General features: G+C 43.9%; 1 protein-coding gene across 3 annotated transcripts in view; it reads left to right on the top strand.

The window, feature by feature from the left end:
- The window catches only part of LOC147692969 (protein SSUH2 homolog), a 459976-nt gene that overhangs the window by 18712 nt on the left and 414102 nt on the right, over positions 1-27162 (top strand). For all 3 annotated transcript variants that reach the window (XM_086939216.1, XM_086939217.1, XM_086939218.1), the window contains exons 4-5: positions 1066-1195; positions 18099-18159. In XM_086939216.1, coding sequence (XP_086795342.1) covers positions 1066-1195; positions 18099-18159 — 191 coding nt within the window. The remainder of the gene's footprint in view (positions 1-1065; positions 1196-18098; positions 18160-27162) is intronic.

Here is a 27162-nt window from a genome sequence, read left to right on the forward strand (position 1 = left end):
GTAAAAGGGGAACACTTGTACATAGATACAATGTACATTAATAATGTGATGTAAAAAACACTAGGCATTTTAGAATGGAGCCTTAACTATTAATAAAGTTAAATTGGGCTCCTAAAGTCAAGCAGAGAATAAGTGATTCAGGTGTTGGTTCGTAAAAGCACTTCAGAGCACGTACCAGTGTGTACTCTTGGTGCCTTTGTGAGCTGGTCCCAAAACATCTAAACTTCAAGGAACATTCACATACATTTGGTACATAAAGAAAGGTCTGTGCCTTCTTTGCACTTTTACTATTAGGAAGTTGGAGGTTTCAGGCCGAATCACAAAGTCATGTAAAACTATGTAACAGAGAACTCCTGTAGTACTCTTTTATGTATCCAAAATACTTTTTAAATCAGATCCAAGTGTTCGAACATGAAAGGCAGAACTCAATAATTTTTGGGCCCAATTCACAGAACTAACTTAAGACAAAATCCTAAACTTACTACCATTGCATTGACTCATTGATGAGTAAGTGCCTTCTGTGAATACCAAAATGAGTAAGTGCCTTCTGTGAATACCAAAATGGTAGTAAGTGAATCGGGCCCTGTGTGTTTATTTCAAAGCTGGTTTGGTGCTAACAGCTGTTAAGGAACGCTTTTTTGTTTAACTTTCCTTGAGTTGTGCACCTTCTCCTAACAATCTCTAAATAAGGTCTCTGCTTTTGAAAACGTACTTTGAATGCCAGCAGATACCAAAAATATTGCCTTGAATATGGCTGCCCACAGTGGGAGAGATGGTAAGATAGAGTAAGATAATTACCCCCATGAGCTGTGGTGAACACTCATAATTTCCTCGTGTTTGCTTCAATGTGCCCTTAATCAGTAAAACGTAAAAAGTAACATCCGAGACAAATCAATAAACTTGATGAGAATGCCTAATCTACTCTAAAGGTAGATGGGGGGAGCATTACTTCTTCAATCAGAGACATCTTCCAAGATGCATTATAGGTAAATACCCTGAATTTTTATAAACACCTACAAAATCTCTAATAAAGACTCTATGTTTTATATGTTTTGATATTTCTAGCATTCCAGTCATGTCTGAAGAGGCTGCTAAGCAAGCTCTGGTGGAGTATGCAGAAAAAAAGTGCTGCTACCGGACATCACCTGCGGTCAACATGGTGGTAGAAAACCTGCAGCCATTCTGTATTTACAGGGTACAATTAATGTGCATGACTGTGTGTGCATGTGTCAGGGTGGGGGTTGGTAGTAGAGAGATAAGATTAGGGACCTTCCAGCTCATTCTTCCAACTGCAGAGGTATACAATTGTCAGAACCCTGTCTGAAAGATTTAGGTACTTTGGTGCGTCTTTTTTAATATGGGAAAAAGTGACGTACAGGTGGCACAAGGGGCATGTAAATAAGTAAGGAGAATTGGCCGTTCACTATTAATGTTCCATTTTCTGAATTCAGCTCTGGGTTTCTATGCTGGTTATCTGAATATAGGGATGAATCAGATCGGGTGTGGGATTCCGGTTCAATATCATCAGCAACATGCAAATATTCTGTTCTTCAGCAAGCAGAGCTACTGAAAAAGTTAAGCACATAACATGATACCCAAATTAAAGGAAATAACTTTGTGTGGGACAAATGGCAGTGTAGCTTTAATGACATTAATTGCTTCCATCACAGCACATCAGGTGTTGCATTTAAAACAGTGGTGTATGCTACAATAGATGTTTCTACTCTGAAACTGATGCTAAAACATCACTATTTCGGTTTTGCAACATGAATGGAGCGTTGAGCATAAGGTTAGCATACTGATTTTTTAACTGATTCAGGTGTTTCAATATTGACATGTATTAGGACGCAAGTCAGAAAAACTGTCATCAACCACTACAGGAATCATCTTCATAATTACTAACACTTTGAAAAATATGTATTATATATTTTTTCATCGCTGAAAAAACTGAGGTTAACGTGACCTTGTAGTTATGTATGATAATAAGATATTCCCATAATTGACGAAAAAATCCTCAGAAAATCACTAAAATTGATAAAGGTTAAAGTGATGTTACAGTTAGGTACGGTGATAAGTTCTTAGATTACATTTAAAAAACTAGAAATTTACTAAAACAATAAAAGGTTAAAGTGATGTTTAGTGAGGTGTTGAAATAAGATACGCTCGGATGTTTAAAAAAAAAACCAAATGAAAATTTCCAGTTATAGTTTCCTGAGCTAAGTATAATTTGCACCCTTCCCAAGCACTATTTATCACCTCATATTTTACATCACTCTTGACATGTTACATTACATCAATTATGATATCAGTGATGACACCTCAACTGTCATCATTGAGGACATCACTGAAGACTTCGCCACTGATGATGTGATAGTCATTTTAAGTATGGAGTTACTGAGTGTACACATGTGGGGAAATAGCATGGAAATAGAATAAGCACAGGAGGCAATCGTGATTCTACATGTTGAAAGGTGTGAGGTGCACAGTTTATAAATCACTAAAGTTTTTGGCACAAGTATTACTCCATGTTAAAAAAAGGCAAAGACTGAGAGCATCTGATGTGAATTGCAGAGTTATGTTGGAAAGCAGGTCAAGGTTTATAGCCAAAGCCTGTTCCAAAAAATCTCAAAGAAAGGCAAAGCTTCTGTTGAGAACAGATTATCCACCAGTGCATATCTAGGAACTTGCCCTTTTAAATGGTTGTATTAAAGTAGTGTAAACAAATTCTATGCAGGAAGAATGTTTATAAGGTTTGGATTTTTATTTCTAGACCGTCTCTGAAGACAGTGAGGCATTCAATTCAATTCAAAACAAGCTTTATTAGTTTGGGACATACACCCATAAAAGTACAGTATAAAACACAACAGTTTTAAAAGAAATTGATAAAAATTGACATAGATGTTAAAAAGGCATATGATTACTAATTTCCATTATGCGTCGTACATTGCATCAGTTCTCTTAATGTAAACAGTAAACACATATAAGCTTTACATAGTTAGAGTTTAGTGGAACACCGGGCTTCGCGAAGTGCAGTTTAAAGTGCATAAATTATAACATAACTCCAGATATAAACAATAGACTCATAGCAGCATAGCATAGGTATAGTAACGAAGGATCGAATCACATGGGCTTAAAAAGTACAAAATCTAAAGTGCAAGGTACATGATCGATAGGACTTCCCCAGACCTAATGGGAATAAAATTTGCGTTAGAACACCATACTCTTTCTAGTCTTAATTGCACTTAGAATAAATGTGGCAGTATAAAAACAGATATCAGGTTCTTTGAGTGCAAAAAGTAGGGTCATAGCAGCATTAATGGTATTAGTTTCATACTTCTTAAACAAGGGTTTGAGATAAAGAGATAAAAGACAGAAACAGGTCACATAAAAACAAAAAGTGCAACGTGCTCTGTTTTGTAAACCCATCACAGGGACAAGGGGAAACAGGATACTGATTCATCGTAGGAAACGCAACCAGATGATGCACAAGACCTAACCTCAATCTTGTTAGTACATAACAATGGGAAGATTTAGTGACGAATGAAAGATAGGCTTGAACACCCACCGTATCTATGTATAGGTGGTAAAACTGGTATGTGGTTTGTTTCCTTGCTGTTTCCCTCCTGCGTACATTCTTATGGGACAATAGCTGAAGTTTCATTATACATTCCCAAAATAGATTTATCGAAAATGTCCCCGTGAGTTTTAGGTAAATAATGAAGCCAAGGTATCTTCAAGTAATTTTCCAGATGTAGACAATCGTTTATAATGGACTTGGTAAAAATAGTCTCCTCTTTTAGCCATAACCATCTCCATAGCTGGAGCGGTCTCAAGGCTATTAAATCCCTCAGATAGTTAAGACCGACCTCACAATGGATACGTTCGGAGGAGGCTGAGGCCGGAAGGCATAAAAGCTTCTTTAAAAAGGAGTTCTCTTCCACCTGTATATCATGACAAGATTCGTATCCCCAAAGCCCAGCCCTATAAAGTGCAACAGATGTACATCTCGCTTTATAAATCTCAATCATATCTTTAATACAGCGGTCCCCCAGATTGGTAGCAAATTTAAAAACACCGTATATGCTCTTCCTCAGTTTAGCCCGAACCTGGGATGTTTCATAATTCCATTTTCCATCTGAAGAAAAGGAAATACCCAAATAACAAAAGTTATCCACATTTTGAATTTTGTTTCTCCAATAAAGAAAGGTTTCTGGCATTTAAATTTCGGGCCGCATACCATTGTAAAGGTTTTTGTTTTGTTTATCAGCATCTTCCTCTTATTAATGAAAGCTGCAAACCCATCTATTAACCTCTGGAGGCCTACCGGTGTTCTGGATAAAATCACGGCATCGTCCGCGTAGAGCAGGACTGGTACTTCCTTGCCCTCCACTATTGGGGAGTCTGCCTGTATCATCTTAAGTGTAGTATCAACTTCATTAATAAGCAAGGTAAAAAGGAATGGGGCTAGAACACAGCCCTTTCGGATACCGCGTTTTACATTAAAATTGGGGGTACATTCACGCTTCTGGCCATAGCAAAATTTGGTTGATAGATTTTCGTACAACCTGGCCAGGAAATAAATAATAGGTTTTGGGGCCCCGAGATTAAGTAAAACAGGCCATAAAACTCCATGATCTACCAAATCAAATGCACTACTTAAATCCATGAAACATAAAAAAGCCGACCCTGTTTGGCTTTAGTATATTTTCCAATTAAAAGCCCCAAATTAATACACTGTTCCAACGTACCTAACCCTTTTCTACAACCATATTGTACCTGTGCCATAATATCATTATCCCCAACCCATTCCTCCAATCTTAACAATAAGACTCTGCTCATAATTTTTACTGAGGAGTCGAGTAAAGAGATCGGACGGTATTTTTTTGCTTCAGATTTGTCACCTTTTTTGTAGATGGGAATAATAACAGATTCCCCCCATGAGGATGGACAACCCTCGGTTACAGCAGCATTAAAAACTCTAGTAAGTATGGGTCCCCACAATTCCGGTATGGATTTGTAAACATCAATGGGTACACCATCAGCACCTGGTGCTTTCCCCCCTTTACTATTTTCTATACCTATCAGGACTTAATCCAGAGTAATATCCAGCGGGATAATAGGCCAATAGTGTTGAATATTTAAATCTACAGAGGATGTACAGCTGGGATTAAAAATACTGGAGAAATAGGCCACCCATTCCTCACAGCTCACATGAGTTAAAAGTTCTGGGACAGATTCAATTTTAAGTAATTTAGAATTCACTGTATCCCAGAAAAGCTTATTATTTGAGGTTTCAGCAGTGAGTGCAATGTTGTCCCATGCCTCTTGTTGGAGCTCCTTCTTCCTTCATTTTAGATTAAGATTATATTCTACTCTGAGCGCGTGGACTGATGTACTATCCCTTGGTTTATTCGAGAGTGCTATTTTCAGGCGGTTCAGAGAGATAGCACAGGAGTGATCAAACCAGCCCCTGGCCTGTATTTGTTTCCTGGATGATGTCCCGGTAAATAGTTTAGTGATACATGCATTGATCTTAAGGAAATTGGACAAGATCTTAAATGGTTCGGTCCCAACTAATAAGCTGTCATCTATTTCATTGCCACACGGCTGTACGATTTTTTTTTTACATTTCACAGGAGTTGGTGCCTCTCCATTTTATTCTTGTACCATTGGGGCATGACGGAATGATGTTATTCATAACAGTAAATGGTTCAACTGTTTTACGCCCCATATATACATGCACATTATAATTGAATTATGGTCACTCATTGACAAATCAACAACCTGCGGGATAGAACATAGGTTTGTAATGTTAGCAGAGACTATAACATGGTCAATATAACTGTGTGCAGACCTTCCTGTAAAAGTTGGAATCTCCTGTCCACTCCCATCCTTTGCACATTGCAGAATATCCAAATCAAATTCTGTCAGTACTGCATTCAGGGTATTGCCATAGGTAGTATGAGGAAAATATAAATAATCATTACCCTCTTCGTTTTGACACCCACACACTTTTGTCATCGACAAGGTGCAAATATTAACATTAAAATCACCAAGCCAAACAATATTCAAATAGATACTTTCCCTAATAGCCATTTTATCTAATTCCAGTTTCAATTCTAAAACTACGCTATGACGGGTAGAATCAAATATATTATTATAGAAATTTATCAACAACACATCCTGTTCATCCCTATGATGCAACCAGAGTAACTATGAATGATGTCCTATGTTGGTACTTCTTTTAACTTTCACCGGTAGGTTATTTTTAAATAAAATTAGCAGTCCCCCCTTTGCTCTTCCAGAGGAGGAAGGTATTGGAGGCAAATTATATGCAGTAAACCCGTCAAAATAAACATTTACAGTACTCCAGGTTTCCTGCAAACATAATATATCAAATGAAATGATAAACTCCTTCCATCCTAACTCATCGGACTTGCTTGCAATCCGGCTATATTCCAACTAACAATAGTGTAACCTTCGACCAAAGAGGTTCCTTGATGTGATACAGATGGAGAGGTTCCTTGACGGGAACACCTCTGGCAACTTCACCTATAACCTCTATACTGTCATCTAATAAAACACTGGTCGATGTATTTGCAGTTGTACTCGTTGTTGAAGGGTGAGGAGACAGCACCTTCGTTATGTGTTGTAATTACCTAAAATGTAAGTTGGTACATTCCGTTCCCCCCTATGTTTCCCTGCCCCATTTGGGCTGACCCATGTGCTATCAACATTCCAAGACGCACTCTCTGTCAGTACCTGACTGGCAGGCTATGGATGTCGTCCTGTTTTCTATACTTTAATAAAGTGTCACAGTGGTGTTGCTTGGTCACTTACTACACTGGCGACGACTGTTGGGAGGAGGCCAATGACGACATCCCCTCCTTGTGTTGCCAAGGACCAGTAAAGGCCAGAGTTGACAAGAGTAAAGCAAAGTAAAAGAAATCCAGCGCTGAGTGAGTAACCGGAACGTTGCGTGTAAGGAGTGAAGATAAAGGCTAGAAGTAAAGAAGAAGTGTAATGCCTTAAAAGAAAAGAATAACTAAGCTGGCTGAGGAAGAGAGAAGGTACGTGAAGACCTAAGGAACGAGTGACAACAGTGAAAGGAGGTTGAGGACAATAGAGGCAGATTGGCGAGCTGGTGATTGCGAACAGCTGTGAGGAGACAATCTGCAGAAAGTGACGAGCTGTGACAGAGGGAAATAAGGATACTTACTGTACGCCCGGTGCACAGAGAAGTACAACTGTGAAGCAGCTCTGCTTGTGGAGAAAAGAGCCAAGGTAGTGACCGGAGCAAGCAGCGGGGAGCCGACGGTGCGATGTTGATGAGGGACATCGTTCAGTGAGTGGCGCATTGCTGTGACAGGAGCGAGCGGTGGCGCAGTCTGTTGAGAGGTAGAAATCCTGTCGTGGACGGAGCTTTGGGGAATTGGAGCAAGCTGTGACGGGCGGGTGAAGCGAAGTGAAGCGGCACATCGTCTGGTGAGAGGAGTTCTAAGGAGAACAGGGATGTTCTCGTAGCGTGGAACGGAATAGAGTGAACGATACTAGCACTCGGAAAGGGAGATTCTGTGGCAGTACGCTGGAGCTCCACAGGAGAGAACTGAGGGAAGCGCTGAGGGGATATAAATAAGGAAACCGCAATTGGAGCAGCAGTGCCACTGAAGGGACGGAGAGAGGTGAGTCACTGCGTAGCCTAGCGGTAAATGAAGGAAGGAGGCAGTTTGATGTGAAGGGGGCAGAGAGGCCAGCTGTGAGGAAGTTTAATCAGCGCATGTGACGGACGGTGACGGAAAGAAGACGTACCTGAAAGGTGACGGCGTGAAGGGAGCAAGTCGACGATCGTGCAGCAGACGTCTGTGAGCTGTACACTGGGGTGAAGGAACAAGCTTTGGGGTGCGAATTGGAGTGGAACATGACTAGCTTGTGAGGAGCAGCGACGGAGCGGCCCTGAGGGAAGGAGAGAATCACGTGTGAGGAAGTAGGTCCAAAGCAGCGGCAGCATCGACGAAGGGAAGCTGACTCTGGACAGTAACGTCAGATTCCACAGAAACAGCAAGTAGGGAGCAAGCTGGAGGAATAAAGCAGACTTTAGGAGGGAATCGTCGATTCAACACAAAGAGACTGTGGGAGAATAGAGTGTACTCTCAAAGTGGTGTGAGGTATTTAGTGCTACAGAAGGAAATTGTGAGGAAATTGTCTAGTCTTAGAGGTAAACAGTTAAGGGAGTTGAAGTACAACGTCATGTAAACGCAGGGAAAAGGATATGTGGTACAAGAAATATACAGAGAGCGTAAATAAGTAGGGAATGGGTAGTGAATAAGAAGTATCCCATTAGGAGGGTGTGACAGAAGTGGTAGGTGAGAAGATTTTAAGTGGAGTAAATCAAACATCGTGCATAGGGGCAACTGTGCAGTGGTGAAAGGTGATAAAATATAGCGCACAAGTGAAATATAGCCAGTTAAAAGGGAGTTATGGAAGGCAAGGTACAGTGTGGAGTAACTTTCTGAAATGTAGTGGACTAGCACCCTCCTGGGATAGAACTAGGGAAGGCATAATAGTGGTAAACTAGTGCAGAGTGAATTAGCACACCTAGGGACATAGGAATAAGGGTGCACCTGTGCAGTAGCAGTACGTCTAGAAGAGAGAGAGTCCCATCTCTGTAAATCTTCAGGAGCATGGCAGCAGTTAGCATGAGCCAACCGCCACCCTTCCTAACAGAGGAGGGAGAACCAGGCTGCCATGTAAGGATTGGAGGAAGGGTTTTGAATCCTATGTGGTTGCTATAGGTGCAAGTGGGTTTGCAGCTATAAGAAAGAAGAATATACTCCTAATAAATCTTGGAACTGAGGGAAGGAAAGTTTTTGACAGCTTACCGGATTTGGAAGGAGGGGAAGGAGAAGACGTGGATACCTATGAACAAAGTTTAAGGAAACTAGAATTGCAATATGCTGACAAGATAAATGTAGTGTTAGAAATCCAAGTTTTATGGAAGAGTACAAGGGAAAAATGAGAAGGTAGGGAACTATATAGCATACCTGAGAGGGTTGGCAAACACATGTGAATTGAATGATTTAACAGAGTCACTCATAAGAGACCAGTTGGTGAGGTGCACCAACAATAAGAAAATCCAGGAGAAGCTGTTGGTAGGTAATCCAGACTTGAGGAATTCCATAGATATAGCCAAGAGTGTGGAACATACAGCGGAATGTGTGAAAGAAATGAATATACATGAGGGGAGCAAAGTAAATGAAATTGGTGATAATAAGGAGAATTACAGAGAAGTGTACGCGGTAAAGAGTATAAAAGGAAGTGAATCAAATAAGGAACAAATTGAAGAGAGATACAAGGAGGAAAACAGACTTAAATGTTTTAGATGTGGCAGTACAAGACATTTAGCGAACAGTATCAGATGCTTGGCAAGAACTGCTACCTGCAGAAATTGGAACAGGAAAGGGCATTTTGAGAGAGCTTGCAAAGATAGTCCAAAAAAATCTGTGAATCTAGTAAGCAATAGTGGTGTATGTGAAAGAGGGTATGTGTTATGCATAACCAGCAAAGATGCAGACTCTGTCAAGAAGATAGAATTACCAAAATGCGTGATTAATCTAAATGGTGATGCGATAGAAGTGTATACAGATTCTTGTTCGCAATTCACTTTCATCAATGTTATGACATACGAGGAGAAGTCGAAGAAAAGAGGTATAAAGTTGGAAAAACCAGATGCATGCCCGATGGGTTACAATAATGAAAGAATACCGTTAGAAGGTATGTTCACAGGGAGAATATCCTTCAAGGGTAGAAGTACTTTGGGAAAGGTCTATGTGGCCACAGACGGTTTAAACTTACTTGGATGGGCACAACAAAAAGACTTATGGATGAGATTAGACCCAACAGTGGAAGAGCCAGTTATAACTGTAGGTGGAAGGGTGAGTGAGGAAGAGGTGGAAGAAGAGCAAAGAAGTATTGGCAAGGAGAAATCATTTGGGGGAAGGAAGACCAGAAAGGTAGTTCAAAAAAAGTATGTAAGGCAGCAGGGGATAGAACCTGCAGGGATTTCTAAAGGAGTTGTGCCCATAGTAACAAAAACGGAAGGGAGCACTAGCAAAAAGGGACTAGGCTGTGAGGAAAGCAAGTGTAAGTTAATGAATGTTCCTTCTCTGGGCCACCTAGATACAGAAAGGAACACTGAAATAATTAAGGATATAAACACTAAAGGAATAGGGGTCACCCTTAGCCAAGGTGTAGAAGAGGAAGAAGAGAAAATTCTTGATCCAGGAGAGCAGGAGAAGGAATTTAAGGAGAACAGAAACAAACTAATCTTCAAAGGGAAGAATGTGTACAGTGCGAGGAAAATGGCAATACAAGAGATCATGAGAGGAGGTATTGTGACTGTGACCTATGGTGGATATTCAAGTTGCAACTTAATGGTAAACAAAGTCAGAATACATTACGGGTGGCCTGCAGAGCGAACCATGGTAGGGAGATATTCGGGACAGTGCTGGAGTTGTTCCAGTAGTATTAAGACTACAGAGAGCAGGGAAGACTGCATATTAGCACTTGAGGTACCAACCACCCTAGGGGAGAAATCAGCAGTGGGACCCTGGGAAGCAACGGAAGGGGAGGCTAGAAGCACAAAATCCCTGTTTGACTACCACTCTAATGGAGTGGAAATAAAGGTTGTAGGAAAGGTGACTGTTAGTTCAGTAATTGTGAGTTGTCCAGAAATGTTAAGGATGAAAGGAGCCTCTCAAGCATTGGTGTTGGGAAATGAGGTCCTGATTGGTCTACCTCAGATGAGTGAGGAACTAATTAGTTTGGCTACATCTCATCAAAATACAACTCTGTTCCGTTCTAGAGGGATTGCAATGTTCAAGAGAGGAAATCCGACGATCCAAGAGATTATACTATTGTATGGCAAGAGTAGGGCTAATGAGAGAAAAGTTTTTGAGGAAATGATTTGGTCGAACCTAATGATGCCATCCGGCATGACGAGGTCATATCTATGTGAATCAGAAAAAGGAAGTGAACCAGGCACCATTATGGGTCCATTAAGGCTTAAGGGGAAGGAGGAGGAGATAGAGGACAAGGGACAGAAGCAGGAAGGTACAGGAAATATCAGGATTGGTATTCTAGATGTACTCACAGACCTAAATGTATTGGAAAGGGACATGTAAGGGTGCAGATAAGACAAAGCCTTAGTTCTTCATATTGGTCCACTCTGAATATTCTAACTTTTCTGGGAGACTAAAATTCTACATCTCGTGCAGATACCTCGGTTGCTGTTCCGTTATGGGGTATGAGATGTGTTGTAATTACCTAAAATGTAAGTTGGTACATTCCGTTCCATTCCAAGACGCACTCCCTGTCAGTACCTGACTGGCAGGCTATGGATGTCGTCCTGTTTTCTATACTTTAATAGTGTCACTTACAGTGGTGTTGCTTGGTCACTTACTACATTATGCTCCCAATGCGCTGTGTGAGCTAATATGCCACACTTGACCGGTGACAGACAGTCGCGATCCAGCGCCCACTGGTCAGCGCGGGAGCAGGCGGCAACAGGATAGTCTCTCACAACTTACCTTCTGGCAGTGGGCACGCGGGCCGGAGAGCAGACCTCTTCCCGCTCCCGCACCCCACAGCGTTTCACTAGCGGTGTGCCCGGGCCTACCTGCAGCCCTTCACGCCGCGGGCTCTCCCAGCGCCAGTCGGGTCCTCTACACATCGGCCGCAACCAGGATCCGAGGTCATATCTTCCAAATCTAGCGGCTAATGTGGGATCGCTCGCGTCCACGCCAACTCGGGCACAGCAGTCTAGCGGCGAAATGCATTGCAGCGGCACCCAGCCCTCTCACAGCCCGGCGTCACCACGAGCGCAGGTCCGGCCTCGCGTCACTCCCCCAGCAGCCCTTGCGCCTCTTTGAGGCATTGAAGACTGTTGAATAATATTCTACATAACCATGGATGTGTTCCCCATAGGGCCTGACAAAAGGCCCAATGCCTTCAATGTGTGCTTCAATAGTAAATGCCTTCAATATGCATTTCAACAGTATACATACACCTGTCAATCTCCTCATTTACAATTGTGGATTAAGTGAAGTGTCTATAGGGAAATCCCATTAAGATAAATAGACATTTTTTCACAGGTTTAGCGTGTTGAATTACTGCAAGTCCACAAAGTCTATAGGACTGTGTCATCAGAATGTCATTTGAGATGTCATGGGGGATGTCATGAAAGATTTGGGGGGGGTGAGCTTCAAGTTTTCCGACAATCACTCTGACATATCATACTAATCATTAAGTGGGAAGAAGCGCATAAGGGGGCTTAGAGGTAAGTGGAAAGGGAAAAGAGTGTGGATTGTGAGGGGTAGAATATTCTGTAAAATAACCATGTTATAAGACCTTCAAAACAGAGATGAATGTGTGTGTGTGTGTTGAACAGACATCTTACCATACCCGACTGAAAGCTTTTGCACCCAAGTATATAATAAATGACACATTTATTAGGTGGGGTGTAACAACTCAAACGCCCCCCCCCACCACCACCACCCCCCAATGCTAGGGCCTGGGAGCAAGTTATAGTTACCTCAGTAAACTATAACTATTGAATTTCAGTGTTTTTTAAAAAGTTTTTAAACATTAATTTTTACCTTATTTTAGCACCAAACTATAACATCACTTCATCCTTTTCTTTAGTTAATTTCTATAGATTTTGTTATTGTAAGCTAAGATCTTGCTACCATAACTAACTATAATGTCACTTTAACCTATGTTTTTTCAGTGAATGTCTGGGTTGTTTTTAAACATCATGGAAGATCTTCTTACTATACAGAACTATAATGTCACTTCTATCTTTGTTTTTCAGTGAAGTTCTGTATTTTTTACCATATTCAGCCAACTCCCCCATTGAGCACAGCCTTTAGCCGTGTTGGACCATGCCCTGATCCCACCTCAGTGTATGCATCTAATCCCCCACATGTGGCTGTTGCTCAAACATTGCATTAGTACTTTAAGTTCTACATTTTTATATTTGTTATTGGCAGAACCCAAGGAAGGTTCAGCATCCATGAATCCTGTGACAAAAGTTTTTTTTGGGGGGAGGGACACCACTAGGGTCTGGGTCAGAGTAACTTCACTCTGCCCCGTATGCCCTATTTCTTTGTATTCTTCCCAACATGGTGCTTAGCGCACTCTGTGGGGTAATGTTTGCAACTGCAGAAATGTTCATATTATGCTTAGCCAATCAGAAGGCAGCACATTTGTGACCCCAGAGCTGGATTTGTGCATTTGCAGTGAACGAAAAAAGAAAATACTCTTAGTGAAATGGGGTACCTTTATGTTTTGAAATGGAATTTTCATTCCTCTGTGGATTTACGAATCAATGGAGGGTCTGTGTATTAATGGTTCAGATATGAATAAAATGGAATGTCTTCCGGCCAAGGTTCAAGATTTATTTTTATATACTAATTTCTCAAAAAATACTACACATATTCACACCAAACCAACAAAAGCACAATCCTTGAGCAAAATCCCATTGTTTGTTATAAATGTGGCTGACAGATAGTAATGCCCCAGACCTAGCCAATGCGCTCCCTATCGACTATAACATTATCAACCAAGACAGATCTGGAAGCAGGGGAGGGGGGGTCGCTGTTAATTTCAGAGACCATTTGACCTGCCTCCCGCAGCCAGCAACCGGAGCCAGCAATCGGTTACAAGGAACATCAAACCTTACCTTTCCAAATACTTCGCGATGGTTTCACCGTCCTAGCCGGAGCAGTAATATATAACCCCCCAGGACAACAAGTTAATCTAGGTGCCAAACTGCTCACCCAACTTCTGCCACTTTGCTTGAAACATAAAAACTATCTAGTAGTTGGTGACTTCAATATCCATTACGAGAAAAAGGACGCTCCAGCAGTCTCCCAACTGGAGGGGGATATGGAGATCCTCAATCTTAAACAGTGTATAGTTGGCCCTACCCACATAGCCACCACACACTAGATCTACTTTTCACCAACATTGAAGCCACTAAAATCTGTGAGGTCCTGCCATTGCTCTGGTCGGACCATTCTCTCATAACTTTCACATTAAATCTACCCTTTAAACTATCAAAACCGAGGGCGGCTCACCAGATTTCAAACCGAGCATGGAGATTAGTTGATGAGTCAAACTTTAATACTCACTTCCAGGAAGCCAATATCGAGTTCCTGGATGATGCCACTGTATGCTCAGATGTACCAACATTAGACTCTGGAATACTTCAAACACTAGATAATCTAGCCCCCAAACGGACATCTAGGAAACGATCTCACACGGAAAAATGGTTCACCCCTCAACTAAAAAATCTTAAAAGGGAGTGTCAAAAACTAGAACATCTATGGAGGCAGTCCAAAGACAGTGCATCCAAGTTAAGCTATGTGCTCAAACGAAAACTGTACAATCGTACTATAAAAAATGTTAAAAGAAATTATTTTTCCCAACACATCCTCAAAAATTGCAACTCTGCTAAAGAACTTTTCAGAATAGTGAAGGAGCTCAGCAAACCATTAAGAACCTCCCAAACACTTACTCCCTCAGCTGAGGCTTGTGAACGAATTAGCACCTTCTTTACTGAAAAGATTAGGAAAATCTACTCCACTTTCACTTCCCAACACTCCATTAACACAAGGGACACAGTAAATCCCTCCATCACAGTGACCTCAGCAAGACTTGCGACTGCCTCACCAGATTCAGACATCACACCCACCTTGGATGGCTTTGAGCCATTCACAGTGGACGAGGTACTGATAGCCATGAGCACAGTAAAATCTGGCTCTCATCGGATCCCTGTCCTCATTTTGTGTTCTCAAAAATTGCCCCTACACTTGGTCCCCTGATTACACAGCTCTTCAATAAATCTTTGAGAACTGCAACCTTTCCGGATGCTTGGAAGCATGCCTCCGTGATCCCCCTTTTGAAAATAGCTGGATCAGACATTCTTAACCCCGAAAATTATCGTCCCATTTCCCAGCTTCCTTACCTCTCCAAAGTCCTCGAGAAGCTGGTCAATTGACAGCTGACTAGGTACCTGGAAACAACCTCCTCCTGGATCCCTCCCAGACGGGATTGTGGGCCAATAACAGCATGGAGGCAACGCTGCTGGCAGTGACGGACAGTATCAGAGCTTCCACCGACCAAGGTGGGGCAGTGGCTCTGATACTGCTCGACCTGTCAGCGGCGTTTGATACGGTTTCCCATGATTGCCTGCTGAACATCCTTTACAGCAAAGGAGTCCGCTCCACCGCATTAAGCTGGTTGCACTCCTTTCTGAGCAACCGTACACAGGCAGTACACATGGGACAATTCCATTCTAAATCTAGCCCAATCAGCTGTGGAGTCCCTCAGGGAGCCTCATTAAGCCCCACCCTCTTCAATGTCTATATGTCATCTCTTGCCGAAATTGGATGGAAGTGGGGCATTGGCATCTGCTCCTATGCAGATGACACACAGCTGTTGGTGGCCCTGGATGAAACACCAGCTATTATTAAATCCAGACTGCATAATTGTCTTTCGGATATGGCCCAGTGGATGCACAAGCATTGCCTGAAACTGAACGCCGGAAAATCCGAGATCCTCCTGTTTGGCAACACCAAACGTGTGTTGGATGTGACGTGGTGGCCACCCTCGCTTGGTATGGCCCCCATCCCGAAAAAAACACGCAAGGAATCTGGGCGTCATTATGGATGACGCATTGTCCATGAAAGATCATGTGCGATCCCTCTGTAGCAAAGGCTTCTCCATTTTGAAGCTTCTTGCCAGACTATTTCCCTGGATACTCCAGGATTGCAGACGTTCCGTCACTCAAGCATTGCTAGTTAGCCGTCTGGACTATGGCAACGCGCTGTTTGTAGGCATGAACGAGTATCTGTTCTCACGCTTACAAGTACTACAGAATTTGGCGGCTAAACTTATCTGCAATAAAGGCAAGTTCGACTCTGCCTCGGAGTGCCTGAAAAAACTGCACTGTCTGCCGATGCGCCAGAGAGCGGTCTTCAAACTGCTTGGTCATGCCCACAAGGCCCTCCATAAGACAGGTCCTACGATTCTCCAGGGGAAGATTGAATTTTACGTCCCCACAAGAAATCTGCGCTCACTCCAGTCTGCCCTCGCCAGAACTAAACGCATATATAAAACAAGGACCGGGGTCGCTCATTCTCTTACCTGGCAGCAAAGAAATGGAATGAGCTCCCTCAAGACCTAAGACTTACCACTAACTACCTCCTGTTTCGAAAAGAACTAAGGGCCAGATGTAGGTTGGCATTTGAGGCCATTTACTGAGCGGTAACGGCCGATTTTGGCCGTTACCGATCGGTAAATGGGTGACAGGTATGTAGGGGCCATTATTTTACAGAATCGGTAAAATTACCGAATCGGTAAAATAAAAAATCGGTAATTGTACCGATTCTGTGGCACCCACATGTAGGTGGGACTCTTCAGAGTCCCAGAGGCCTTACCGAATCAGTATTTTACCATCAAATCCAATTTGATGGTAAAATACCGATTCCGGTGTGCATGCACATGTGTGCATGCACACCTATGCCATGTGACAGGCAGACCTGCCCTTAGGGCATGTATGCCTGCCACATGGCACCCGAGCCTGTTTTAGGGGTGCCAGAGGGTGTCAAAGTGACACCCCCTGCACCCTTGTGAAAATCGGTATTTACCGATTCGGTAAATACCGATTCAGTAATGCCGATTCATTCCTATGGGTTTCAAAGCCCATAGGAATGAATGGGCATTACCGATTCGATATTTACCGAATCGGTAAAAACCGAATTCTTCCGAGTCGGTATTCCAGCACATCTGGAATACCTACATATCCACCCCTTAGTTTTTCCAATTTTTAATTACCGAATCGGTAAAATTCGGTAATTAAAAATCGGTAAATCTATTTTACCTACATCTGGTCCTAAAAACCTTCCTCTTTCCCAAACTTTAAGGACCGCCTTAGCGCTAACTGGCGGTAGTCTCAGTCCAGGTATAAGCGCCTTTATATCCCTACAAATACCGCAAATAAAAAAATAAAAAAATAAATAAAATAATTCAGTTCAGCCATTTTTTCTGTATAGAGGACCAAAGAATCCTTTGGGAATAAAAGTGGGAAATAGCACTTTTATTATCCCCTGCCTTCATCTGTTACCTGTTTGATGGATATGCATGAATTTCAGCGTTTGCGATCGGAATTTGGCCTAGTTCTATGTATGAAAGCACAACTGTCTTGCAAATTATGGAATCACAACATTTGCAATTCCTTATTTTGCGAATGCATTTAAGGAATTGCAAATTGCGATTCCTTAAATGGAATGCATAAACCACCCAAGTTGTGCGAATATGGCATAAGGAATCGCAAATTTCCACCGACTACAGGTTGGTGGTAATTTGCAACTTCTTTCAAAAATGCACATTTTTGCATTTTTCAAAGTGGCATGTGGCGCACACGCATGCCCTTAGGGCATGTATGTGCGCCATATGCGCACCCATGCTCATTTCAGGGGTGCAACAGGGTGTCCTTTTGACACCCTGGCACACTTGAAAGTGCATTCTCAATTTGCGATTCTCTAATTGGGAATCACAAATTGGAATGTCTTCCCATTCATTCCTATAGGCAATGAATGGGGAGGTATTCCTTAAGTGTGATTTGCAATTAAGGAATATGTAGGATTCGCGAAATTTATTGCAAATCCTACATACATAGCTTTTTGCGATTCTCAAATAGCTAATCTCAAAAATTCTCTATTTGAGAATCGCAAAACCTAACATTGATACATATGGCCCCAAGTAACTTATGAAAATGCATAATAAACATGATAAGGGTATTTAGGTAATCAGTGAGGTTCCAAAACGAATTGCAAAAAAATGCACGTATCTCTGAAACCATTACCTGATGCAGAAAGCCAGCAATCATGTCCTTCAATTGTTCGGTTGAGCCACAACTGATTCGCAATTAGTTTAGTCATACTTTCATTTATTTTTCCCCAAAGTAGTAATGTAATTATTTTTCGATACACGTTGTTGAGCTTATTAATAGATCTTATTTTTTATGTTTTTGCTAGTATCGCCTGGAAAGCTACATAGAGTCTAGGACCTTGAAAAGGAACTTTGAACCTTATTATGGTGAGCTAAAGTGCCTGTCTTTCTTTCGGTATGTCTGAATGCCTGCTTGCTCTCTATCTCTGTCTTTAAAACAAGTTCAATTATCTGTCTGTCGTTATATCTAATTTACTTAAACTTACTATTAAAACCCATTTTCTATTATTCAAAAGAAATATGTCCACATACATAACCTTATACACACGTAATTTGATTTAGGCGCTAGCAGAACGTATAGTGATGTTCCAACACGAAGAACAATATGTTCCAAAGGATCAGCAAATCTAAAGTCCGCATCAATATAGTTGAGTGCTTTCAGATTTTGAACACCAGTCTTCTTTCAATTAAATAGAGAACAACAAAAGAAGTCTTCAACCAAAAGCACAGTGTTCCTCTTGCCTTTGCTAATGCTATTTAGGACTCGCCTACACATCGCATGTGCTGGGCTGTGAGAGGTAGTGTTTTACAATTCAGTTGATTTACAACCCACCCACAACATATGATTGGTTGTTTACGTTGTGATTCTCATTTGTACTCGTCAATTACCTTGTTCCCATAGGCTTCACTTCCTTTATTGTGTTAGCTTCTCTATGGAGCATTGACCAAGTACATGTGTTCTTCTGTAACCTTTATTCTTCCTTGTCTTTTTGAAATAATCGTTTCATTTCTGTATTATTACTAGACGTGCAATGTGCTTTCCTACTTTGAAGACATGCATGCAGCTGCTTATTTATTTCTATCATAACTGCTGTATATATTGACGCTTTAGTTACTTTCACCCACAACTGTAGTTCTCTAGCCACTCTATGTCACTCTAATCTACACCACTCTACTCTACACCAGGGCACTCCACTTTATACCACTAGACTCTGCACTACTCCACACTATTCCACTCCATGCCACTAAACTCTGTGCCACTCTACTACGCCTCTCCGTTCCACATATTGCCACTCTCCAGCACTGTATGCCACTCTTCTCTATGCCGCTCTATTCTACATCACTCCACTCTACTCTATGCCACTCTATCCTTCGCCACTCTATCCTTCGCCACTCCACTCTATGCCGCTCAGTTGTGCTCTGCACCACTCCATGCCACTCCACACCACTCTACGCTATGCATCTTCAATCTACTCCATGCCATTGTACTCCACGCCACTCTACTCCAATGTACCCCACTCTATGCCACTCTACTCTATGCCATTCTACTTTACCCCACTCCACTGTATTCAACTCTATGTCAGTATACTCCACTTTACTCCACTCAACACCTATCTACTCCACTCTACTTCACTCTACAAAACTCTGTGCCACTCTACTTTACACCACTCTACTCCACTATGCTATTCTAAGCCTATCTACTTCATTTCACTCTACACCACTCTATGCCACTCTAAACTACGCCACTCCACTCTTTACCACTCCACTCTATGAACTCTACTCTATGCCACTCCACTCTATGCACTTCACTCGACACCACCCCACTCCACACAATGCATCTTGATGGCACTGTATGCCACTCTTTGCCACTTTATGCCACTTTGCTCTACACTGTGCCACTGTACCCTACGCCACTCCACTCTACACCACTCCATGCCGTTCTAAACCACTTTACTCTGTGACACTCCACTCTACGCCACTCCACTCTACTCTACTCCATATCTCTCTACTCCGCTCCCCCCCACTCTAATCCACTCCACTCTACACCTATCTGCTTCAGTCTACTTCACTCTACACCACTCTACTCCATGCTACTCTATGTCACTCCACTCTACTCCACTTTTTTATGCTACTGTACTCTACACCACCCCACTCCAAACAATATCACTCAATGCACTCTATGCCACTCTATTGTATGCCACATTTTGCCACTACACTCTACTCTATGCCACTTCACTCTATGCCACTTCACTCTACTCTGAGCAACTTCATGTCACTCCACACCACTCTACTCTATGCCACTCCACGCAGCACCATTCTATCCCATGACACTCTGCTCCATGTCACTTTACCCCACTTGACCTCATTCTATGCCACTCTTCTCTACACCACTATACTCTACGTCACTCCACTCTATGTGACTCTACTCCACTCTACATCAATCAAGTCCACACTATTCATCAGCGCAGCATTATACACCACTTATATCTATGTCAATCAACTTTACCCCACTCCTCTCTACACAGTGTCACAGTATGGTACTCTATGCCACTCCACTCTACACCATTACAATCTACGCAAGTTCACTCTGCTCCACACCCCTCTATCATACTCCTCTCCATGTCACTGTACTCTAATCCATGAGATTCCACACCCATCTACACAACTCCTCTCTACACCACTCCACTCTTCACTAGTCTACTCCACGCCAATCCACTCCACTCCAACCCATTCTGTGCAACTCTACTCTACAGCACTCCACTCTACGCCACTCCATTCTACTCTACACCACTCTATTCCATGCCACTCTACTCCATGCTACTCTACTCCATGCCACTCCACTCCAGTTCATCCCCACTCTATGCCACTCTATTCTACGCCTCTCTATGCCACTCTACTCTACACCACTTCATGCCACTCCACTCTAAACCAATCTAATCTATATTATTGTTCTCTCCCCCACTCCACGCTACTCCAGTCTACTAAACATTTAAATTTGCCCTGGTCAAGCATGAACAGATAACCCTAGTTGGAGCTATTGACTTCTAGCCACTGCATTTTGATTTAATCTAGCATAATTCCTAACTTAACTTGTGTATGTTGGAAACTTGTTGTTTTATTCATATAAATATAGACTATTTTTCTAAACTGATGTTAAGTACCTTTGTGGTGTTTTCACTGTTACTATGTGTACTTTACATATTTTCTCCTTAGTTTAGCCTGACAGCTCTGTGCCAAGCTACATGAGGGTGACACAGGTAAACGTTTAGAGTGTACTACAATTACACTGACTAGGATTGTGGTTCCTGCTTGTACAGGGTGCATACATCTGCCAAGCAGAAGCCCAATTTCCAATAGTCTGTATAAAAACGAAATAGAAGAGCCTTGAAAGCAAACCAGAAAGCAACACAAGCAGGATATACAGACTAAATTGGTTTTCAAGGATAAATATAGTCCTCATCAAAATACATACCAGCATGGCATACAGGAGTGCAGTTTTAAATGCACTTTACTATGTGTATACTACAAAGAGGATAACTTTATAAAGAAGTATTTCGAATTGACACAATGTAGTATGCTGTGAAAGAGCAGAAGTCAGCTAGACAAAGGTCACCCTAAAGGAATTTACAACAGCATTAGCAGGAGACAGGAACCAATAAACCTGGAATGAGGCCTGTGCTCATATTTGCTAGAAAGCATACTGTTGTCATATCAGGCTGTACCCACAGGGCAACTGAACTTCCTTGCATGCAGAAGTGCTCTATATTAAAGAGCAAAATGCAGTCACTCAAAGTGAAGCTAACCAATGGATAATGTAGGCTGACCCTATTGTCCAATGCTGTATGCTGTAGTGGGTGGAAGCAAAATGTGAATGACACTACGCCAGACCAATGGATCAGGAGCGCTGGCTGAAAGCCCTCTTTAAGTATACTGTCATTTTTTTTTAATACATATTTTTATTGCAGATGTTCTTTTACACATATACATCGTTCAACAGCTGTATAATCATTGTTTGTTATCGACGAGTCCACAGAATTCAAGTTACACAGCCATTTAGCCCACAACCCGGAGGTCGGGCGGCAAAAATCAAAACCGTGTTGTGCATGTGCACTATACATTACAAGCCATGACCGGTCATCGAAGGAGTCTTGTATCTGCTTTTCTTTTACACCCTATACCCCGACAGACAAACTAAAACTACCCCTGGGGACTACCACTAAGTTATTAACCTCAGGACTTGTAGAAGTTTATGTTAAGCTTGAAAGTCCCCCCCCAAACCCCCCCCCCACATCGGTGCATTGTTAATAGGACAGTCATTGTGGATCAGGAGTCTCGTAGTCAGCAGTTGGGGAATCATGTAATGTACCTGTTGTGTTACGGGGATGTAGTCAGATCGTTGCATCTGTCGTCCGAGTAAATTTGTGTATCGTGGTCGCGTAAAGCCTGTACCAAAGCCTCCCATGCATGTGCAGATTCTAGAGCTCTGTCGTTCTGCTGCCGCCGCGCTAGCTGGAATCTCAATGTGCTCTCTCCCCCAGCCCATTTGAGGAACTTGTTGTGCCATTTAGCACCAGTTGGACCCGTTCGTGCCTTCCATTGTCGCGTAATTTCCCGTTTCGCTAGGATAAGTCCCATATCTATAAATTTGCTGGTGATTTTCGTTTTAGGGGTATGCGGAAACCAATGAAGGACCCCCACCGCCATGTGAAACTGCAGTGTTTGCTCTGTCACCTCATTAAGAGTATCCCCCACTGATTTCCATTAAGAGGTCAAGCCAGGGCAAGTCCACAACATGTGGCCCAGTTCCGCACCGCTTGCCTGACATCTGGGGCAGACCGCGGAGTCTAGAGCAAAGTATTTTTGTATCTTTCCTGGGGTCAGGTATGCCCGGTGTAGGATGTAGAAGTGGACTAATTGAAACCGCGCATTGCGCGTGCTCTTCCAGGCCCGGCGCATCAGCTGAGCCCATGTGGTCTCCGGAATTTCCTTTCCTATGTCCGCTTCCCATTTGCTCCTGAGCGCCTCCAGCGGAGGCAGCCTCTCGTTAATCATCCTGGTGTACAGGCTTGTCACTGCCTTGACCGTTCCAGCTGCCATCATGATATATTGGCATGACATTGTCGTCTTTGGTTCCTCCAGTCCCCCCTTCCAGTGCGCCTGTATTGCCCTCGTAATCGGCGCATGCAGTAGAAAGTCGCCTCTAGGTATGTCGAAGCGATCTAAAAGCGCCGGAAACGGCAACAACGTCCCGTCCTCATACAGATCACCCATTACCTGGATCCCCGCCTCCTCCCAGTCTTGTAGTTGAGACCAATCCCCACCATGCGGCAATGCAGTGAGCATTCCCAGCGGTATTTCTGGGGCATAGGGGTGGTTTACTCCCGCTCTACGCTGTGTTCGGTTCCAACATAACCTGAGTGTACGTTCTTCTTGGGTAAGGTCTCTAAGGGCTAGTCTATGTTGCATTGCTATGTAGGAGAGTACGTGTCTAGGTATTCCCAGGCCTCGTACATCTTCAGGTCCCCGGAACTCATGTGCTACTTCCTGGGTGTAGACCTGTAATTGGGCTGCTAAGTAATACACTTCGAAGTCGGGTACAGCCAGCACCCCCTCTGCCTTGGGTCTCATCAAAGTCGTAAGCGCCACCCTGCGTCGGCCCGTTCCCCAGAGGAAGGACACGATCAGTGATTTCAAGTTTCGAAATACAGCAGGAGGAATCCAAATCGGGAGCGTCCTAAACTAGTACAGGAGTCTAGGAAGCGCTACCATCTTGAGCAGTGCTATTCGTCCAGCCACCGACAGTGGGAGGGTGGCCCAAAAGGACATACTGCCCTTCAGCGCTCTAATACTGCGGGAAATATTACCTTCCAATACATCAGCTGGAGTGTGATAGATATAGACCCCTAAATACTTCAGGCAATTGGGTTCCCATCTAATTGCCCTGGGCGTGGTGGGTTGGGTTTCACCTTTGCGTACTGGGAATAGGCATGTCGTGGACCAGTTTACTCTGAGGCCTGATATTTCACCAAAGGTAGTCAATACGGCATCGGCTCCAGACAGGGCTCCATCAGCATCCTCAAGGAAGAGCAACAGGTCGTCTGCCTATAGGGAGATGAATTGTTGCCCCGATAGAGTCCGCAAACCTCTATAATGGGCCCCCGTACGGATCGACAGTGCAAGGGGTTCAACCGCTAACGCAAAAAGCAATGGCGACAGCGAACATCCCTGCCTCGTTCCTCTCTCCACCGGATATTGTGGGGAGATCAGCGCGCCCGACCGCACTCTTGCCAATGCTGAAGCGTATAGCACGGAAGTCCATTGCAGATATCCCTCTCCTACCCCGTAGCAGCTGAGCGCTCTATGGAGGTACTCCCATTCCAAACTATCAAACGCCTTTTCCAAGTCGACCGATAATATCATGGGGTGAGGGGCCTCCTCTTGGTCCTCCTGTAAAAGACGGACCAGTCGGCGTATGTTCATGGTGGTGTTGCGCTTGGGTATGAAACCCGCTTGATCCACATGAACTAGAGTGCCCATGTGTTCCAGCAGTCTGGATGCCAGAATGCTACTTAAGATTTTATAATCCGTTGTGAGCATCGACAACTGTCTGTACGACGCCGGGTCGCTGCTCTCTTTGTCCGATTTAAGCAGGGGGATCACCAGCGCCTCGCGCATCGTGCGTGGCAGATACCCTAGTTGTTTCGCCTCTTTATACACTATTAATAGCCGTGGAGCTAACAGGTTAATGTAATTAGCGTAAAATTCGATGGGTAGTCCGCCAGTCCTGGGGTTTTATGGCGCAACAAATTTCCCCTATTTCAATGTCTTTGCCCAAGTCCTGCACCTGTTCGGGTTCTAGCCTCGGAATGGCTAGTCCTCCTAAAAAGTAATCTATGGCAGAAGTACCCACTAATAGTCTACTCTGGTAAAGAGTTTCATAGTAGCGTGAAAAACTGTGGAGAATTTCAGGCTGAGTATATACTTCCACACCCTCAGTAGTACGCATAGAGACTGTGGGGGTGCTGCGTCTCGTGGGGTTGGCCAGCCAGGCCAACAATGCTCCCGATTTGTCTCCCTCTGCGAGGGACCTGGGTATGTAAGTCTTGTGGTCGAAGCTACGCTGTCTTTCCACTTCGACTGCCACCGCTTCCTTCGCCGCTGCACTCTGTTGTTGCAGCTCAGGGCGTCCGGGCCGCAGGAGCTCTATTTCACCGAGTTTCCGATCCACTTTATCGAGATCATCTAGGAGTACCCTACGCATTCCCACCTTTTTAGCTATACAATAGCCTCTTACAACCACCTTAAAGGCATCCCATTCCCTCGCTCTCTCCCTAGCGGTGCCTTCATTTTCCGCGAAATAATTAGTGATCCTCTCCCCCAATTCCCTGCGGAACAGTGGGTCTTCTAACATTTCAGCACGCAATCTACAGGTTGGAGCACAGGAGGCGCCCGGATACCACCTCACGTCGGCCAGTAGAGGATTGTGATCGGAGATCGTCATCGCTAAATATTCAGTTTTTGTGACCACGGGTACCAACGCTATGGAGCACAAGAGCACATCCAGCCTCACATGTAGCTCGTGCATGCCTGAAAAATAGGAGTAATCTCAGGCGTGCGGGTGCTGGGCTCGCCAAATGTCGGTCAATCCCCACTTTTATTTGCCATTCCAATCTACCCTTGGCTATTCGGCGTGTTGGGGAATCTGTCAGCTGGGGGTGCGATCTATCAAGGGCCACATCTACCACTGAATTGAAGTGCCTCCCATCAGTAGTGGCCCCACTAAGTAGTGGGCCAGGGAGCCCAACATTGTCGCGAGGAAGGCTAACTGGTCCACATTAGGTGCGTAAACACTGCAAATGTTTATGTCCTTACCTCCCAGTTTTCCCGCTATAGCCACAAACCGCCCTTCAGGGTCTATCATGTGTTTGGTCACCTGGAAAGGGACCCCAGCTCTTATCCAAATCAGCGCGCCCCTAGCATAAGCCGAATATGTAGTATTGTTTAACTGCCCCCTCAATCTGCGCTGCAATGCCAACCCTTCTGTCTTTGTTAGATGTGTTTCCTGTAGTAGCGCTATTTGTACCCCTCTGCGCACTAAGTAAGCATGTACTTTGTGTCGTCTCATCATAGTATGTAGCCCCCGTACATTCCAGGTAATGCATTTCAAGTTAGATAATTCACCCATTGTCCCACAATTCTCTACTCACTCTCCTCCACCCAATTGTTACTTGGTTCAAATATAGTAAATGTCCTGCACCGATGGCGTGCCCACCCCCCAACAAAATAACATCCCCAAATCCCTCCGCCCCCCCCTCCCCCCCAGAACAGGACCCAAAGACCGTAATCTAGTTCCCATCCAAACTCTCCCAAAGGAACAGTTAGAGAATCCTGACAGTAGTCACCGCAGGCTTGCCTTAAGGGCAAAGTGGGGGGTCGAGTACCGGCGGGAAGTTGCCCTCTGCCCGAGCTTCCTGTATGCGATAGAGCTCTAATAACTTGTGGTCAGCTTAGGGCTTTGCCCCCAACCCATCTTTTAGTAGGCTATCAATCCCCTCTCGTCGAATACAGCAAGCATTTCCCCAAAGTACGTTCCTTTTCGGAACAGCTCACCCAGAGTCGTCATTGTCCATCCAACAGTCCTTCAGCCGTCTCTGGAGTGATCGTGGGCAGGGGCACACTGTCAGTCTCATATTCCTCCGTGTCCGTATGGTCTTCCCCTCTGCCAGACTCTGTGCCCTGCGTTATGGGCGTCTCTTGCGAGCCCGACATGCTGGACACCAATTCCAAGACCCCTCGCCGCTCCGCCGTCGTCTCCAGTACTGAAGGACGTCCAAGTCTACTTCGGCCATTGCGAATCCTCCTAGACTTTCGCCGTGGCCTCTCCTCTGATACCGTTGGAAAAAGTTCCAGTTCCAGCCAGATACACGCATCGTCAGGAGTATCGAAAAAGTTGGTAGTACCATCCATTATTATTTGGAGCCTGGCCGGGAACAGTAAGGAGTACTGTGTACTCTCGCTCCTCAGCTCTCGTTTTATCGCTAGGAAAGAGGCTCTTTTGCGCTGTGTGTTATAAGTATAATCCGGGAAGATGTTGACCTTACTGTTCTCAACCTGGAAGGGACCGTTCAACCGGGCATTGTAAAGTAGCAAATCCCTGTCCCTGTAGTGCAACAACCGCGCAACCACTGGGCGCGGGGGCGGCCCTGATGCAGCGGCCTAGATGGAACCCTATGTGCTCGTTCCAGTGTGTAGAATGTGGACAATCCCTCGGTTGCCACCACTGTCCGGAGCCACTCTTCCAGGTAACAAACCATGTCTCCCCCTTCGATTTTTTCCGACAGCCCCACTATCCGGATGTTGTTCCGTCTA

Source organism: Lissotriton vulgaris, chromosome 9, assembly GCF_964263255.1.
Source record: "Lissotriton vulgaris chromosome 9, aLisVul1.2, whole genome shotgun sequence".
Taxonomy (NCBI): domain Eukaryota; kingdom Metazoa; phylum Chordata; class Amphibia; order Caudata; family Salamandridae; genus Lissotriton; species Lissotriton vulgaris.